General features: G+C 38.0%; 1 protein-coding gene across 1 annotated transcript in view; it reads right to left on the bottom strand.

The window, feature by feature from the left end:
* Positions 1 to 5,510: 5,510 nt before the first annotated feature.
* Positions 5,511 to 19,261, bottom strand: part of ZDHHC2 (zinc finger DHHC-type palmitoyltransferase 2) — a 37,921-nt gene continuing 24,170 nt past the window's right edge. The window contains exons 7-13 of the mRNA XM_049790905.1: positions 17,505 to 17,625; positions 16,684 to 16,816; positions 14,100 to 14,226; positions 13,818 to 13,910; positions 12,564 to 12,673; positions 12,034 to 12,111; positions 5,511 to 9,121 (exon numbers count right to left, since the gene is read on the bottom strand). Coding sequence (XP_049646862.1) covers positions 12,071 to 12,111; positions 12,564 to 12,673; positions 13,818 to 13,910; positions 14,100 to 14,226; positions 16,684 to 16,816; positions 17,505 to 17,625 — 625 coding nt within the window. The 3' untranslated portion in view covers positions 5,511 to 9,121; positions 12,034 to 12,070. The remainder of the gene's footprint in view (positions 9,122 to 12,033; positions 12,112 to 12,563; positions 12,674 to 13,817; positions 13,911 to 14,099; positions 14,227 to 16,683; positions 16,817 to 17,504; positions 17,626 to 19,261) is intronic.

Here is a 19,261-nt window from a genome sequence, read left to right on the forward strand (position 1 = left end):
GTGTTAAGACTGTTACTTGTAAACCGCAGAGCCTGAAATCTGAATCTGTTTCCAAAGTGGACAGCTTTAATTGCTTTTGCAAAAATGAATGTGCAGGCACAGTTCCAGCTGTCTGGATATGCACCTTTTTTGTTCAGAGACAAGAATTCTCTTTCTAGGCCTCTGCTTTTCCCAATCCATTTAAAGTATATTGTTGTTTGAGTAGGTTTGTCAGAAGAAGTGCAATATCAAAACCTGTTATATTTGATCTATCTTTTTTTTAATTCACTTGTATTTTTGGCTTCTGGAGTCGGATGAGTGTTCCAGGAACATTATGTGCTCTCGCTACTTTTTTTTTAATTTCTTTTTTTTTTACACATTTAATCCCTTTGCTCATTGAAACTCAACAAGAAGGATCTCTTTCAGATGGAAGAAAATAGGTCTGGAACATATTTGGAATATTTGAGGCTTTTTTTCCATAAGAATTTGGGGATGACCTATAACCTCTGACATCTAAGAACTTTCACTAACTTTCACTAATCATCTCTAACTGGTTACTCCAAGCTCAAGAATGGTTCATTTCCTCATGCAGGAAATCAAATGGAAGTAGGAGGAAGCCTGCACAGATGAACAAGGAGCTTCTGACTAAACTCAAAGAAAGGAAGTGTATGAAAGGTGGAAGCAGGTGCAGGTGACGCTGTCTTAAGTGTGTAGCAGAGGGGTTAAGGAAGCCAAAGTCTATCTGGAGTTGAATCTGATGAGGGACAAGAAAAGCTTTTACAGGGACATCAGGAGCAAAGAAAGATTGGAGAAGTTGTGAGACCACTGCTGAACGGGGGCAGGAGACCTAGTGACAAAGGACATGGAGAAGGCCAAGGTACTCAATGCCACTTTTGGTTTGGTTCTTACTCTTAAGGCTTGACTTCTGGATCCCGGGTGCCTGAGATGCCTAGGCAAGTCTGAAACAAGGAAGACTTAACCCTTCGTGGAGGAGGATCAAGTTAGGAACATGTAAACAAATTGCACATGAAGAAGTTCAGAGAACCTGATAGGATGCCCCCACAGGTGCTGAGAGAACTGACTGATGGCACTGTGAGAGACTGTTCTTGTTATCTTTGAAAGGTCATGGTTGTAAGGGCAGTTTCCTGATGAGTGAAAGAGAACAGATGTCACTCCCTACCTTCAAGAAGAGCAAGGAGCATGCAGGGAACTGCAGGCTGGTCAACCTCACCTCGATCCCTAGGAAGGTGATGAAGCAGATAATCCTAGAAACCCATTTCCAAACATAGAATGGATAAGAAGGTGATTGGAAGTAGTCAGCTTGGATTTATGAAAGGGAAATAATTTCTGAGCAGCTTGCTGTATTTTACCCTTCTTTGAGCAGGTATATTGGACTAGATGATCACCACAGGTCCCTTCCAGTGCTAACTCTTCTACGATACTAAAGCACACTTAACATAGACTGACTGCACTGGATCCTTGTGTCTGAGTTAGATGAGGCATGAGCACCCACAAGGTACATACGCTTATTGGTCACCCAGAGGACAGTCCACACAGTGAAGATTGAGTGGTTACTTCATGTTGTATAGCATGCACTAGAAGATGTAACTTGTGTGGGCAGCCTGTTTTGTTTAAGGTCCATCCTTTCCATCCTCATGTAGGCTTTTGCCCTTGCAGTGTTGTGTTTTGCTGAAAGAAGAGAGACGTGGTTGGTTCCACTTTCAGGTAATGGTGCATGTTAAGCTCTTGAAGCAAAAGGAAACAGCGTGCCTTGGGGAATCAGTTACTTGTTCCTCTGGTTTTCTTTAGTTTAAAATTACTGTATCAAAGATAATTCCACTAATAGTGCTTGAAATGTGGGAGCCTGAACAACTGCAGAGCAAACAGTAGGTCTGAGTAATATCTCAAGAGTATGATTGGTCACAGTGGGAGGAACTGGTTGATGACAAGTGTGTCTAGCTGTACATAAATCCAGGTGAGAATTATTTCTGCTGGGTTACAAGTTGTGTTCCTGTTAATTGCACAGCACTGATGGTATTAATTTTCATGCTGGGGAAGCAACCTTAAATGCTGCCTAAGTAGCAGGGTGTACTTTGGAACCAAAGTTACAGAATCAAACCCGTCTTTTGAGGCATCCTTGTCATAGAAGCCCACATGGCAGATAGTATAACTTTATAGTTAATTTTTCACTTAATAGTTCCAAGTAAAATTTCCTAGTTTGTAAGTATTAGTGTTTAAGAAATCTTGCATTTCATCGTGTTGGCTGAATGTTTTTGAGTGGTAGTACTTGTTCAGCTCTATAAAACTTTTGCGTAATCCTTCTTTTGCAGTCGCTTAGAAAAATAGGTGAAGGGCTAACAATCAGCTGGCAAAGCGGGTGCGTTAGTCCAATACTCTCTGACCAGGTGGTTCTAGATATTCCACGAGGAGGACTTAGTGCTTTAGTACCGAACTTAGTTGAAGATATTTGTTGTTATGCGAGATGTCGATTTAGAAAAGTGATACAGCAATATACTGAAGTTGCAACACAAACACAATATAGCAATTGTATATACAGTTGAATCGCAATACGAGCATCATTCCCTTTACTGATGTCTATAGCATGCTCACCATTGCGGTGCTGGGCGATGCCAGCTGCCAGGAAAGAGCGCGTGGGCTGAAGCCAGCTCGAGCCCATTGCGCTCCTCAGAGTTGACTGCTGGGTGTTCAATTTTTATACTCTATGTTGGGCTGAGCGACAGACACACATCCCTGTGTTGGTGTGGCTGGCTCAGGAAGATACTACTTTCTACCGATGATTTTAGGGAAGGCCACTTACATAACCAGTTGACCCACTCAACTGATAGAGCTGTTTGTTTGCAGCAAAGGCCATCTCTGGTCCCCTTGGTGCTGACATCAGTTTGGCTTCTTTGGTGACAGCTGTGGTCACTTCCTGCATTCTTTTCTGAGCTCCATGAGCACACCATCTTTGCCTCTCTTCTTTGGGCCTTCTTCCATTGGAGGCGTTCACTGACCAGTCACAGAATGAAAGTGTAGCTTTATAAGGCCAAATGTTGCTGGTTTTGTTTATTTTAAATGTGCTACATGCTAACAAATATACCATTCAAAGAAAGTAAAAACGCACAAACTTAAGCCCCTGCATCTTCAGTTAGGCTTCCCAATGGTATATCTGGTTTTGCTTTGCTGGTTTTTGGTCGGAATTTTTTTCCCCATTTTTTTCCAAGCGTCATTTTTACTTGCGAACATGTGTTTGTGTCCTCTATTTTAAACTCCCAATTGTTTTCTCAACCTTGAATTAACTAATAACTCATATAAGCTAGTTGAGTGCACTGAAAGGAAGAAACTGGTCCTGTAGAGAATCAGTTTTTAGAACTTCCCTGAAAGTTTAATATTCACATGATGTTAATGGATTTAGGATGGCATGGGTTCATTGCAGTTATATTAACTTGTCAAATAATTATTCTAAGAAGTGAATTTTAACATAAAATAAGACTTCTCGTGATTTTTATTTAACACCACCAAAGAAAGCCAAAAGCCTCCAGTAGAAAAACTGTTGGTAGTTGGCTGACTACCACAAATTGCTTGAACAAAATCTCACAAATAATAAAACCCAATGAGAGAGGGGAAGCCTTCCTTTCTCTGTGCATCAGGTAGAAATTGGCAACAGTTCAACTTTTTCAGCTGCAATACAGAGAACATGCTTTATCTTTTTATAGGGTAGCAAATCAAGAGCTATGTTTGCAGTTGGCAGTATCTTTCATTTACCTTTGATCATAAAATAGCTGAGCTTTGCAAGCTCCCCGTTTTCCTTCCTCCTTGTCCCTCTGTATGCACTAGTGTTTCTGTAGTATCTGCAAGTAGTGTTTTATATGAAGGTTAATTGCTAAGTGTGCTTATATCATCTACTGATTTTCTCTGTTGTACTTGTATCTGTTTGAACTACTGGCCAGTTTAATCTCTGATATGTTAAATAACTGGAAATAGGTTCCTGTTGTTCAGGCTATAACACACAGTTTGTATACGTTCTGTATTTTGTCTTTATAACTAGGGCTCCTTCTTAGGTGAACTGAGAATTATTTCTGTTTTCAGAAGAAAAAAAGGAAAATGACTTCATAAAATCATGACTATCAGGAAATGTTGGGTCTGCTCCAGTTATGCCAATCAGTTAAACTGTGAGCATGCAGGAGGTGTGAAAAGGGACACGGGTGACAGCATGCTCTTCCAACTGCTGCAACTGAACTGTTGGGCCCATCTGCTTGAGAAGGTTACAGTGATGTAGGATGAAGCATGTAATCATTGCCCCAAATACTGGAAACTACACAGCCAGATTTCAGGATGATGGAGTTAGTGTATTTCAGTGATGAGTGCCATGAGGAAAAGGTGGAGAAATGAAGGAGTTGACTATCTATAATGAACCTTCGGAGGGAGAGGAATAAAGAGGATGTAGATACTGATTGTACATTTCAAATGAACGACTTCTCAATCTGGACTTGAAGGGAAAGGGAAGGGGAAAAGAGAGAGAATGGTGATCAAAATTTTTTTAAAAGGTAACAATTGAAAAAAAACTGCAAAGGGAAAGTAAGCAAGGTGTTCCTTGAGTTCTGTCAGATGCCGCTTGCTCAGAATTTCACCCCAGAAGGCTGGTGCTTTTCCTGTCCTCTTACCAGGTCACTGGTGAACAAGTGATAGCTGCAAGTGAAGTGGCAACAAAGACAACCCACCACCCATACAGCGAAGCAGCATGTTCTTTTTTTAATCTTCTTGTTTTGGATGAGAATGTTTGTATATGGTTCAATACAAGTATTTATGGAAGGGTTTTAAATAAAAAATGGGAAAGCTTGGAACATATACTGCAAGTTATGTCTGGACTGGAACAGGTGAAAGCTGCTTTCATCTTTACATAACTGTTCCTGCATTTTTAGAGGCCCCCGAGTACAGTCTCATTCCTCTCTGCACCAGAGATGGATCCAACACTTTCCAAGGGGAGATTGTTAGCAAAGCGCAAAGAGGGGAAAGTCAGGCACATTGGAAGCATCTGGCATGGGAAGCACTGGAGAGCTCTCATGAAGCAAAGCTGCTGTGGGTGACAACCCTGGTAAGTACCATACTTCCCTTCCTTGCACCTCCTCAGTTCTATAAAGTAAGGTGAGTTTAAGAACCCCGTCTTTTGGGGGACAAAATTCCACCTTTCTGACATTCAACAGTATCCAAAGGAGTGCAGCTGTGTCTGCTCTGCCAGCATGAAGACAGAGTATCTCAGTCATGAAAGACCAAAAAGGATTTGGTTCCCACTTTACCCATTTCACAGTGGAGGTGCTTTGTGAGGTGCTAGGGATCTAGCAATTAAATGGGAGAGGGAAAATTTACCCATAAAAGTTAAAGATTGCTGGTGAAGGGGTGAGGTGGGGACATTTATAGCAACTATGTTGTTAATGAAGCCATAGTAGAGATGATGTTCTGCTATTCAGGTACACTGTCAGTAAAACCAAAGGTAGCACGTCAATGACTACTACATACATGACTTGCTGAACATGAAGCATTTATTTATGTAAGCAATACATTAACAAGTGGCAGTTAATACACTAAATTTATGTTGAAATATACTCCCCCCCCCCCCACTCCAGCATACCAGTCAACTTAATCAGGGCAAGAACTCTTAGTCCAAATAATGATTAACAGCTACAGCATACCATGCACTAAAAAAACTCACTTCCTGCAACCGAAGTCTTGCTTGAAGACTCTGATTTTAAGTACAGTTAAAAATAATTAGCAGTATTTCATTAACTACCTGCCCACAGCTGTAGGCTACTAAAGAACTTTCAATCTGCAACTTAAACTGGACAGTGTTTTTTCTCTCAAGTTAAAGAATTAAAGTGCATAGCAGCAGCTGTGTCTAATTGCTCAGTGGGAGGAGCTCACCAAAATCTAGGTGTTCTATTTTCTTAATAAAAATAGTTCTCTGTGAAGACTTTGAGCACTCTATCACCAGTACATCAACTGACATAGAATATGTATGGACCACTTCTGGTGCAGACATGTATTGGATTTGTTCTATCCTACAAACTAAGGAAGCTTCTTATGCATGTGGGGGGCTATGATTCATATGACTGTTTACATATATACAAAATAAATTCAACTCTGTTGTCATTAGGGACTTGGGCCCATCTGAGGAGTCTGTAGAACTCATCCAGCTTCCACTGAAGCTTGAAATGCAGTCATACTGCTAGACAAATATCAGGGCTATTATTTTCTTTTTAGCAAAAGAGTAGATTAGTAACTGTACAGTAGGTAAAAAGCAGTCTTTAAAAAAAATACAGAAATTACACAAAAGGCTGTAGTAAAGTGCCTAGCAAGAATATAAAGAACAGGAGAATCAGTGTAAGCGGACAAACAACATTGCATCCTTGCTCCCCTTACCTCTTCACAAATTCTCCTGTGTGCATTGTAACAGCATCGATGCTCAATGACAATATGTCAAAAAGACCATTTTCACTTTGCTATATAAAGTATTAGAGAGCTTAAAGCCAAGAATATAGTCATATTGGAAATTATACTTTGGAGCACGACTAGCTCACTTTTGTCCATACTCGATACAGGGAGAACTGCCAGGAACCCTCAAAAGCCTGCTGATGGTGCTCTTCACAGAGGCACAGCCCATACCCATCCTGAGAGCAGGTGTAGCTATAGCCCTCTGGCTCAGATCTGCTGAACGTTTACCTCTGAGCTACCATCACTTCTCTTTCCCCTTCTCCTCCCTTCATCAGCATATGCTTCCCATGCCTCCATCGGTTTTCTGCTAGAGGGACAGCCTCTGGCTACATCAAAGCTGCAGATTATTTAGGGCTACTGTGCTTTCCAAGTGTGACTTCTGAGACATGGTGAAGCCAGGCCTTTCTTGATCCCTTATCCCTGTCCTTTCTCTACATTGATCCCCAGCCTTACTAAGAACTCTCAGAGCCCTGGACATAGTCAGGGAAGCTGACATCTGTATTAGAGAGCGCCATTTCCATTTGGAGTTTTGCTGGGGAAGAAATCTGTACTTTGTCTTTATGTAAAAATACGGAGCAAGTTACACTGAAGCTGAATTTCAACTTTTTAACTCAGTATTTTCAAATGCATGCTCCATGACAAACCACCCTGTGACTAACTACGTAAAAAACAAGACTATACAGATAGAGAACCTGAAGTGTTAAAAAATATATTTTCCCTCTCCCCTTTACCCCTTGACAAGTTAGCCTTTAAACAAACACTAACACAAGGTAAGCTGACAGAACAACGCTGAATAAATAGCTGCGAAAAACTTTTGGTTGCTAGATGTCTGCAGGCATCATGTAAACTGTATGCTACCTTCATGCTAGTTTAAAAAAGGTGTTCTACATCAAGGGATCCACACTCTGGCACTTCTGGCAAGAATCGGATTTCAGGCTGGTAAAATTTTGATATTAAAAAAAAGAAAAAAGGAAGTAAAATAAATACATTTTCCCTCACTTGAAAAAAGCCACATTTGTGCTCCAACAGCTATCGCTTAAGTTGTAAACCCAGGAAAGACAAATTGTAAAGTTACCTGCCTGTAGAATAGTTAATGGTAAGATTTTTGCTTTCAGAGATCTGTCACTTAGTCCTGCTGCTGGTTTTCTAAACAAACAACTGGCATCTTTACACCGTGAACCTGTGAAGTAAGTAAGTGACTCACATTTGATAACAGAAATACTCTTCTGCTTCAAGTGAACTAAGCTTAGTCTGAGAGGTTGGGGGGTTTTTTGTTTTGTTTTTTTTTTTTGGACTAGTCTCTATCTAGCCACCTAGAAAGCATAACTAAGTTCCTCCTAAAGTTGTTTTCAGAATAACAATTTGCATTTAAATGTAAACACTGATACCATAAATGTAGTGTATACAAAAGGCACAAGACAGTTAGGTTTGTGTTGCTGAAACTTCCTTGACTTTGAAAGCTGATAATGCATCTTTTATTATCTGATCCTAAGACAGCTGCTAGCTCCTAACTTAATTGAAGGGGTTTTCCTATGTGCAGCAGCTTGGCTTTTTGGTATTGCAGTCAAAAGTCTGTTGTCCTGTAAATGCAAATATCACAAGTTATAACAGTAAGTCCCCTTGATTGTACATGATATTCATTAAGTTATGCAGTAAGAAAGGCAGTGTCTTAAAGAACAAGTGAAAAAAAGAAATCTGAGACAACTATTGATTAATAAGAAACTAGGATTTTGAATGACAGCTGCCCTCAGGAACACAGGTTGGTAAAAAGCCTTTTGGATCAGAGTTAAGTGCCAACATTCATTTCCCAAAGGGGTTGACAGCTCCAAATGGGACAATAAAGTCCCCATTTCATAGCACTGTCCTGTGCAGCGCCCATCAAAATCCCTAGCTGGCCAGTTTCATTTATTTATTACCCATTTGAACGCAGGCTTTTTATCGCTCCACTTACCAGCGACCCACTACAGCATTCAATTAACAACGGAGTTTTTTCCCCCCTCTGCAACTTTTCAAACTATTGGTAGTGTCGATCTGAAGGTAAACAGAGCTTTTGCAACCGTGTTTTCCAAAAGCATTCCAAAACAGTCAGACACTTCACTTGGGTCTCCTTATCTTCAAAAATTGCTTATCAAGCACTCAAAAGAAAATACAGTCCACCAAACCACTAAATTATTCATAATCAACACTGGCCATTCTCCCAATTCATAAAGCCAGTAGTGCACAAGTTTGATTTTGAAATTAGCTACTTACAGCAATTGGAATTAACGTATGAGTTTTCAAAACCAAGGCAAGAATATGGACTGATAGGTAAGGAGGTCACATTTTTCTTGTGCTGAACAGCAAAGTAAAACCAGCCGTTGTGTTTTTACAATTGTAAACTCAGACTCCTTTTTTTTTTTTTTTTTTCCCCAATTCCTAATACTCGGAATCATCCTTTACCATTCAAAACCAGTAATTTTAAGTTGAAACATTCTTTATATGGTTCAGAAGTAGTATGTTTAGTTTCATGTTTCAAGCAGTGACATGGAGACAGCTAATCATCTGTCAGTTTGTTTTCTGAGCACATCCACACAGGAGCAGACAGGAGCAGCTGGCCCACGGGGCTGATATTTGGAAGAATGCATCTTCCTTCCAACAACAGCTTTTTCTTGAACTAGAACAGAACATTAATCACAAAAACTTAAAAATTAAGTTATTGCAACAAGTCTCATCAACTCAAAGGTGAAAGTGAACAGCTGAATGAAAATCCCACCCTGAAGAGGAACACAGTAAGACTGTTCACAGATATGTTATTAATCCACTTCAGGATGACGATTAAAAACTGACTACATAGCAAGCAGGCCACCAGTTTATAAAATGAAGTGAGCTATTTTTACAGTACTTCCAGGTACCACCATCATTAAAAAACAATTCTCTATTACATTTGTGTAAACCACATCTGGCACTCTCAGTAATTAGTCCTCTGATTAACTATAAAGGATTACAGGACACAGGATATTGAACATATCCTAAGCTGGGACATAAATTCAAATTACTAACACACTGGCAGGGGTTGTGGGCAATATTTTTCATGTTGAAGATTAAATTACTTGGTTTTGTTGTTGTGACTTCAGCATCTTTATTAAAGTAATCTACTCAATCCCTAGGAACAAATATAACTCAGAGAGTGACAATAAAGTAATGATGTTAAATGCAAAGTAGTTAGAATAATGTAAAAACGTTTTTATATAAGGGCTCTTATTCCAGCAACTGTGTGTCAGAGATATATAGATATATATATATATATACACACACACACACACAGAGTAATCTAGCTTTTTTGTTACATCTAGAGGAAGTCTTTTAAGTGCCACAGAAATATCTCAGAGAGTGCTAAGGATACAACCAAACTGGCACTTGACACTCAATGCCAGAGAAATTATCAGACCTTAGCTACTGCCTTTTCAGCTGTGCATGTGTTGGTCTGAGATAAAACTAACTTCCAGAAGCCCCTTTATTTGGCTTTACACCAACTCTTTGGAACACAACCTCTGAAAGTGGTCCCTCTTTAAAAAGTTGTACTTCAAAATGGATGCTCACAAAAAGAAGAAACAAAAAAACCCCAAACAAACCAACCAATCTGCTAAAACCCAGTGGGTGGAGTAATCAGACTGCAAACACAAATCTAATTGTTACTTTCTCAGACTGGACTAAAAGAAAAAAACCCAAACATCTCATGCTCTTTTTTGGTTGTTTATCAAGCTAAACAGCTTGAAAAAAACACTTTCAGCATCTTGAGAACAATCACAGACCCTGTTTGATATTCAGAATAATCTGAATGACAAAGTTCCAATAAAATGTACATACTGTTCAAAGAAAGATTAAAGTTTAAAAGTTACTACTTAAGTAAATAAGGTGTTAGGAGTTCAGAAAGTGTAAGTAAGTCCAACCTGACAAAACTAGTTGCAGTTAATGATATTTCTGCAATATAATCCAAAAATCTGTTTGTTTAAAGGCTATCTCCAATGCTTTACTTTTGAGTAGTGATGACATGTAAGACACTAAAGTAACTGAAGTTGAATAATGTATTCTTTTCCAGAAACGGTTGTTCTGTTGAAACAACTGATGGATTAATCAGGGCAGAAGCACAGAATTTTACATTTTGAACAAAGGGTTAGAAATTATATTCTTAGGTTCTATTAAAAAAACCATACACAGAGCAGTCAAAATTGCAGATACTGGCTGAATTTCATTCACTCTAACTCTGTTCATTTGACACCCACATTTCTAACACTTTAACACTTCATACCATCATCAAGTTTGTAGAGGTACCTATATCTGGAACTGTCTGTGTCTTCATTTGCCACTTAACACAAAACCAGAATGTAAGGGTCAAGAATTTTTTATTTCTCTGATGAATCCACCTGAACTTTTGGGACCTTTTTGGTACAAGCTACAGGCCACCTGTTGGTATCTGTACACCTGTCATTTTTATAATCTGCCCTGACAGTTCAATACCATGCCTGATGGGTCTACTAACAATCACTGCAGTTCTCTGATGGCTTTCCATGCTTTTCACTTCCTCTAGGAGTGACCAAGAGCAACCTGACAGGCGTGATAGCATGTCCAGGAGTCATGTCACCCACAAACGAAGGGCATTCACTTGAGACACTTTTTCAGGCTGACTGAAAGGATGCTTCCAATAGCAAAGATGGAAATTACCTTGCTGGAATGACTCCTCCAATATTGTTGGAAAATCGTAAATTATTTGGTATGCTGAAATTATTAGGGTTGGAGTCAAATTTTTTATCCAGCTTTGAATATGAAATAGTTGATTTCCATAAGCTTTAATGGAGTTAGAAATCTTCAAATAGTAAAGTGAATATGATGACTGATTGTGTTCATTCCCCACAACCCAATTATTAAGGTCTCCTCCTCCTACGTACATAACAAAATTTACTAGCTGCTTCTCAAACTTGCCTTCTGAGAAGTCTATGGTGCAAGACACCAAAGCAAGATGTCAAAATAATCTCAGCTGTTTTTAACAATAGGTAACTAAATGGTCAGGAAGTCATATGGACACCTTTTGTCATCAGTAGGCAGTACTTTATTATTAAATAGGATGCAGCTCAGTACCTGACATAGAAGATCAAGCTGCTAATAGCTTATATATTAGAATAAATCTTTTTTCCTTCATCATCTGATAGACATTTACCTGCTTTAGAAGACCAAGCTATGATCTTTGTGTTCACTATTAAGAACTAACTTCATTTTCAAACTTAGCTTTACAAATATTTGCTGGACAACTTGAATAGTCATAACTTCATTCTTTCTAAAGAAAGGGAATAATAATAATAATAATATTTTGGAATACTACCTAAAGGCAATGGGTATAAAGGTTAAACTATTTTGCAAACATGACACATTGAGAAATAGGAGGTTTAGTTTAAGATTATGAATTCATGTGCTACTACTCGTGGTAAAGAAAATTAAATTGAAGACAACAGATAGGAATTGCTTTAGTAATTTTCTTTTGTGAATTCTTCAAGTGGAGTAACATACTAAGTACAGAGAATATTAACATACCTTTCCTTACATATTCGGATGTTTCTTTCAAGAGAAATTAGGTTTCATTTTCCATGGTTAATGCAGGATTGCTCATACCTTTAAAGACAAAAAATGGTATTTCCACAGGAAAAGGTCTCACGTCTGTTTCAGCAAATAATACAACCTTTAATTAACAATCCATCTTAATGTGATTCCACTATTACCAAGTCTATTCCTGTCCTGTGTCCACTACACAGCTTTTCACTAGTTGCAACAAGATGTCATCATATTCTGATACAAGCAATTTGTATCCAAAATAATTACCAGGCTCAGACTAAAAGATAATTAGCACCACTGGTGTTAGCATTCTCAGTATCTCTTGGTCAGGTTTAACTGGGAAGGGCACAGCAGCTTGATACATGGAACTTCCTACAGACATCCATTTAAAATAAGCTTCATGTATTTTTGTTCATGAATACAAACCAGATGATGCTGGTAATTTTTACACTATATCCTCCAAAACAAGGTTATTACAAAACGAATCATTGCAGCATAAATCAATTCCTTACCAACTTTGCCCTTTTCAGCCTTTGCACTGGTTTCTGACCAAGACGGTGTATCTGTAAGAAGGTGGCTCTGGGAATCACGCAATGGCTTTGCAGGAAACAGGTGGTTCTCACTGTAATGCAAATAAAAAGAACATTAGTAAACTGCAGTAATTTTTCCTTATCTTACCACACATCACAGACACTTTGTCATATGCAGTACTTTCCCTACCTTACCTTGCTGCTTTTCTGACGATCACTACGCTTTTATCACTACATACATTACACTGTAGTTGTCACAGATGCAAGGGCAACCTAAAAAGCAACTCCCTAGCACAGAACAGGGAAACATTCTGATTTTTTCTTTGACAGCTATTATATATTAGTGCTTCAGTTCCAAATGCGCTGTATCCATATTCTCTCCCACTACAACAAACCTGACACGATAAATAGTGGAGAGAACATCTCCAAAATCTCTTGTCTAATACAAGCTAAGGATCACTGGGGTAAGATTTAAAACATCAATAAACAGCTAGCTGAAATGTAATGTATTTCTTTTATGAATAAAAGATTGTCAATATGATGCCATTATCATTTCTTGGTCACATATTCAAGTCTACTATACTTATCACACTCTTCATTACATAAATGTTGCAAAAAATTTACAATATGAAATACTAGCGCTATTATATTTATTTAGTTTAAGGAGCATCTGCATACTTTTCACACTTTAAAGATGTCATGTCCAGGAAGGATAAGGATTAAGAAAATATGTCCTATTACCAGCAGAAACAAAACGTGTATTTAATATGCATTTTCCTGTGCTTTGGCACAAGTGCTGAGGCCTGGGATTCCCTTATGCAAAGCATCTTTCACCAGATACAAAGAAGTAGGCCTCCCCCAAAAGCCTTGCAAGGTAATGCATCTGTATCACAGGCATAGCAACTGTCTCATATGTGTGCAGAACAGAATGTTGCTGATACTGAATGTTAGGCAGGTGTTGAAAATTCAGGTCCTAGGATGCTACCGAACTGAGACAAAACACATTGGGGGGGGGGGGGGGGGGGGGGGAACCCACCTTATTTCCATAAATTTAAATATAAGTCTGAGAATTATCTGAATTACAGCTTAGCTGTTTAAAATCTGACTTGCATTTTTTAATAGGATACTCTTCATTTGCTTTCCACTTTTAAGTATCTTATACATGGTTCTATTTATATGTGCAGAGGAAAAAATAGAGTATCAACTATTTGAAATGAGTAACAAAAAGCAAATTACTTTTTGGATGTTGAATTAAGACCACCAGGTGTGGAAGCTTGCTCAGGATCCTGATTAACAAGGCAAGTTGGGAAGGAGCAACCATCCCCTAGACTGAAAAAAAATCAGAATTAGTGTCATACGTACCAAAAAAACCCCAACCAACCCCAAATTCGAAGAACTGGTTCTTTCTAAAGTGAGTATTACAGCATCTTGTTTCAAAAAACTAACCACCCCCCCAAACCCTGTGGATCCTGATTATTCAGTAGTTTCAACAAATGAAGCATTAAAAACTGAGCATACCTTGAAAACACAGGCAGCAACCAGTATTTCTTCTCATCACCAAACACCTGCCTTAGGTTTTTGCTGAAGCCCAAGCTGAAGCCGTTCTTGTCTGTTCTATGACGAAATATGGGAGCTCTGAATACCTCTGAAAAGAAAAAAATTAATTAGATCTCTTCGCAAGACAGCACATTTAAGTTTCACACCAATATTTAGGCAATTGCACTGATGATACACCACCATCCAAGAGGAGAGGCTGTACTGCCCAATGACTGAGAAAACTAGTCCACTCATGAAAACCCAAGTCAGTGCTACACAGTCACTGCGTGCGGAGGAAGATCTATGGCTGAGGAAGGGTGGAAGTCTCCTCCCTCCACCCTTCTCCCTAATCAAGGCAAGGAAGAGCAAGGAACTCAGTTTTTAAGAAGGTGTGATATGTTACATGAAGATTTCAGCATGTGACTAAACCACAGAGTGTGTTTAAGAAAGAAAAACCTAAACAAAGGGTTTACTACAGAAAGAAGAATGGAAAAGATGAAAAGCTTAACCTACTTTAGTAGTAAGACTAGTTTTTCACACCCTGAGGTATGAAAATATTGTGTGTTTTTCCAGCTGCCTAAAGAAAGCACTTTACTTGCAGACCCAGATTGCTCCCCATGGACATCCAACCTAAATTTCTGGAGAAGAGAGCTATATATAGCTTGCAAGTGTTGCAAAGTGCCTGAAGCAGAAAACTCAACCACTTTCCACCAAGTGACTGCTAGCCATTTAATTCCCTTAATTGGCTATATATAGTAGGCAAACTATGTCCTGATATCCTGACGGTACAGCTCTCACAAACCATGCTGGAACCATGCAAAGATCGTCCTTCTGCAGTAAATCCTTAGCTATGAACTGCTGGAAGTAACCTTCAACATGCAGTATGCATTATTTACAAGGTGTTTTAAAGGAGGAGGACGGGAAAACAGAGACCCTTTTAGATGCCCATGTTAGGCTAGGAACACAGCTCCCAGGATGATTTAACCACAATCACACTTAAAGCTGTCACGGCTTCATTACCAAACTATTGCACGTTCAGGGTTTCATGTATTGACCAATTTCCCAAAGTAAAATGGGAAGAAGAGACAAACGGATCTTTCTGAGTAGTTTAAGTGTACAGAAAACATGGTGTATTACCTGCATGGAATTCAATTTGTTTTAAAAAACATGAAATATTGAATTAGAAGCGTACTGCATTATGGTTACCTTTGAACAAATTTTTTTTGGTAATAGAATTCTAAGAACAGTTTATAAACAGAACACTTAAATACTTCTGTTCATTTAACCATCATTAATAAAACTTTTCTTCACTTATAACAAGATTGACCAATTTTTTCCCGATACTAATTTCTAAGTATATGATTTTTCAGAATACTGAAGAAACTCACAAACCCTAGAGAAATCTTGAAGTAAACGAGCTTTCTTCCAATAACATATATTCAAAGTTTTCCATTAATCATCTACATATTACTAAATCTGAAGAGAGCTGGAAAAAACAGATCAATTCATTGCCTTACTGTAATTCAGCTTCTATCAACAGAAAAGCATTTAGAGATTTAGAAACTTTAATGAATATATTGCAAATTGGTATTATTACAGTCCAGGATATAGTATAGAACACGCACTCAGTCTTCTCCACCTCCTTTTTTAAGATTTGTAGCCAGACAAACACGCATCCAGGTGGTGGGAAATCCTGTTTTAACACTGATATTCAATGCAGTTATATATACACTCCCATAGTAGAGGCACAGGACACCTTCTTTGAGATTTTTAAAATTAACTCATAACTTGAGTCCTTTCTATGCATCTATGTGGTAGACAGGACTCACAACTGTGAAAACGCCCTTCAGATCTCTGTGTTCATTTACTGCCAAATAGAGAAGCACTGCCTTAAAGTCTGTGCTTTTATATCAGATCATTCTCTGACGTTGGCCCCTTGTGCTCAGTCATGTTGATAAAAACCAACACCACCAGGGTCATGATCAGCCTGCCTTCCAGATTTTTTCTCTTCTCTCCTTGCCTCCAGTAAAGGCAAAGTTTTGGAATCAATAACTATGCCTTTCAGAGCTTTTAAACAAAACTGTAGCCAAACTGAACAGAGGAACTTTGGTTCTGTGGGGGAGATGGGTGGGAAGGAAGTGCTAGAGCCACTGCCCTGACTGAGATGCCCCATCAGAGGGCTCTGACCCGGGGGCTCCGAACGCCAAACAAGAAGCACTTGTGCGAGCGCACATTAAGTGAGTCTAACAATTATTACAAAGTGATCTCATTTTTTTTTTTTTTTTTAATTTATTCAGTTTGTGTTAACAAGCTGCAGATGGGAGGAAGCAAGAGGAAGGCAAAAAGTTCATTAATAGCTTGGCCCCTTGGGGCAAGAGGAAAAGTCAGAATTTCCAGGGAGCAGCAGAACTGGGGAGTCAGTACTAGACACTGCCAGATCTGGGCACTTCCAACAATCCAAGGAACCTGTATAGCATTGCCCACTTTTTCCACTACCCCCATACGTATAATATACATTTATTATTTATTTTTTGCTGTCAAACACAAAAGCATTAAATCTGCTTACCTAATGTAGACTTATTCTTGCTCACAAGCCAACAGTGATACCCAAAGAGAGAAGACAGACTGACAGAAAACATAGCTGCAGCAAAAAATAAAAACATGATGTGGAACTTGGCTTGAGTATCAGGAAGGCCATTCTAAAAAAAAAATAATAAAAAATTATGCTGTTAGAATTGGGGAAATAGCTGTTTAATTTGATTATTAATACTCCTCTATTCAGCCAAATCAAATTCAGTGCAGACACAAACGTACCACACAAGAGTCTGAATAAATGAATTATACACCTTCCATGTACAGACAGACATGCAATTAGGTTGCTGACAGCATCTAAGTTAAAGAAACGGTTTGGATCTGAACTTTGAAGTGTCTTTTAGTGAAGAATAATTTATCTCTACAAAATTGTCTTGTTTAATTAGCCGTTTCAGAAAACTTACATTGTAGCATAAATATTGCAAATCTAAGAAGGTAATGTCGTAAGTTATGAATCCAGATGATCATAATTAAAATACTAGAAAATTTCTCTGAAGCTTTTTCATAGCGTAGCATTAAAAGAAGTTAACAAAACCCATCTAGAATATAAACTCCCTTGTAAAATGTTTTCTAAATAATTGCATACTTATTCTACGCAGCTTCAAAATAATGAAAAAAGTGACATTTCATAAACTATGATAAACAGAAAAAAATAGAGGGCTATGATTATTAGATAAACTCTTGTACCTCATCTAAGGAGATACTAGATTACAATGTAATACCTTGGAATCTTAGACTTCTCGCACAGTGGTAACTTCACACACTTAAAGACAGTATGTAGATTAGGGTACTTACTGTCCAAAACTTGATAAAATACTGTAAATCCGTTGCAGCAATGAAAAGGCAATACAGTAGCGAGTAAGCCAAGAAGAGAAGAAAAAATTTGTAATTGGAGAATCCTACACAGTTGTTCACCCTGATAACAAAAAAAAGTACAAGTAAAAATGGAATGTAATTAATTTTTTGTAATTATTTTCCTTGCTTTCATCCAATTTAAAATTAAACTTGCTTAGTCTAAAAAAGTTAATACCAGCATGTAAACCAAGTTTGCTTCCCACCTCTTGTTCCTCAAGCTACTGAAATGTATTCAGCTTCAACTCCCAAACTTGTGTAGTAATTCTAACCAAAACCAAAACACCACCACCACAAAAAACCTGAAGAACTCTACCAGGTAATGACACTTTCAACAGCTTACTGAAATTTAATTTTCACTTACGGCATGAAATCTGTTCCCAGCACATCTGATGTAAATTTGACTGCAGTTACAGTTACTTTTTTAGTTTGTAGGGAAGTTTAAGTATCCATGTTTTACCATTAGGCATACTGCACATAACAACTGGGACAGTTACAAGCCAAAAATTTGAATCTCAACTGAATTTTGTGAGAATAAAAGCAGTCTCATTTAGTCCACATCCTCCTTCACTGATCATACTACATACTAAAATTTCTTAGTAAGATTCTCAAACTTAAAGAGTATTCACAGGAGATTCCTAAAAATATTTGTATTTCTATAAAATAATGAGAGAAATACACTGTTGAATAAACAGAAAACATTCAATTTCAGTGACAACATGACAGCAAATAAAAGAGATTAGGAACATGTACATACACATCCAAATGTTAAAATAAATCTCATTTTATTGTTTTTACTTACGGGCTTCAGTTCACCTGTTTACCATTTTTAAAGAAATTATACATGATAATGAGCAATTAGTATACACTATCACCAGAGAGACATGATGAGAGTACATTTAATACCACAGCAGCTTCCCATTAGAGGCAGTATATTAAGTATTATGAATTTTAGAGTTCTATTAAACATGTAATGAAATTATACCCACCAAATGAAAAATGTTGGAATGCTGCCCATGTTTATTGGTAAACAGCCTCCTCTTTCTTTTATTTGGTTGCATTAAGAAGCTAACCAAAGTTACCATTGCACCGCTAACTTTGACATAAGTCTCCATATGAATTTAAAAACAAAAAAAATTCCATATACCGTCTTTAATTAATTGATATTGCTGTCAGAAAGATCAGCTTATTAAGAGAACACTACGTCCATGAAAGCATCTGTATGCTGAAAAATAATTCTCAAAAAATAACAATGTGTGGCGAGTCTCAACTTTGGCTTCTAGAAGTACAGGACAAGTTACTGCAACTATTCTCTTCTCTAGAGAGACAGGGATGGTAATGGCAGGATATATGGTAAACAGAACATGGTAAAAATCTTAAAATTCCAAATAAACTTCCACTGTACACTACTGTTACCCATCCTCAGGGTGGATAAGGGGTTGGTTTGTTTTGTTGTTGGTTTTGTTTTTACAAAACATGCTACCTTGGCTAAACATTAAATTTAGCATCACCATTTAAACATGCAGCAATAGCTAAGCATCTGTATTAACTACAGTTAAGAAGGACAAACCAGATTGTTCTAATTCAAAAAACCAGCGGGTATGTTTCTAAGCTCATCCTGATTCTTATTGGAAAGCAAATTTACAATTCTCCAGAGTCAAGTGTTCTTTTTCTTTAAATATGTCAAAATAAGCAATTCC

The sequence above is a fragment of the Accipiter gentilis genome, chromosome 3 (genome assembly GCF_929443795.1).
Source record: "Accipiter gentilis chromosome 3, bAccGen1.1, whole genome shotgun sequence".
Taxonomy (NCBI): Eukaryota; Metazoa; Chordata; class Aves; order Accipitriformes; family Accipitridae; genus Astur; species Astur gentilis.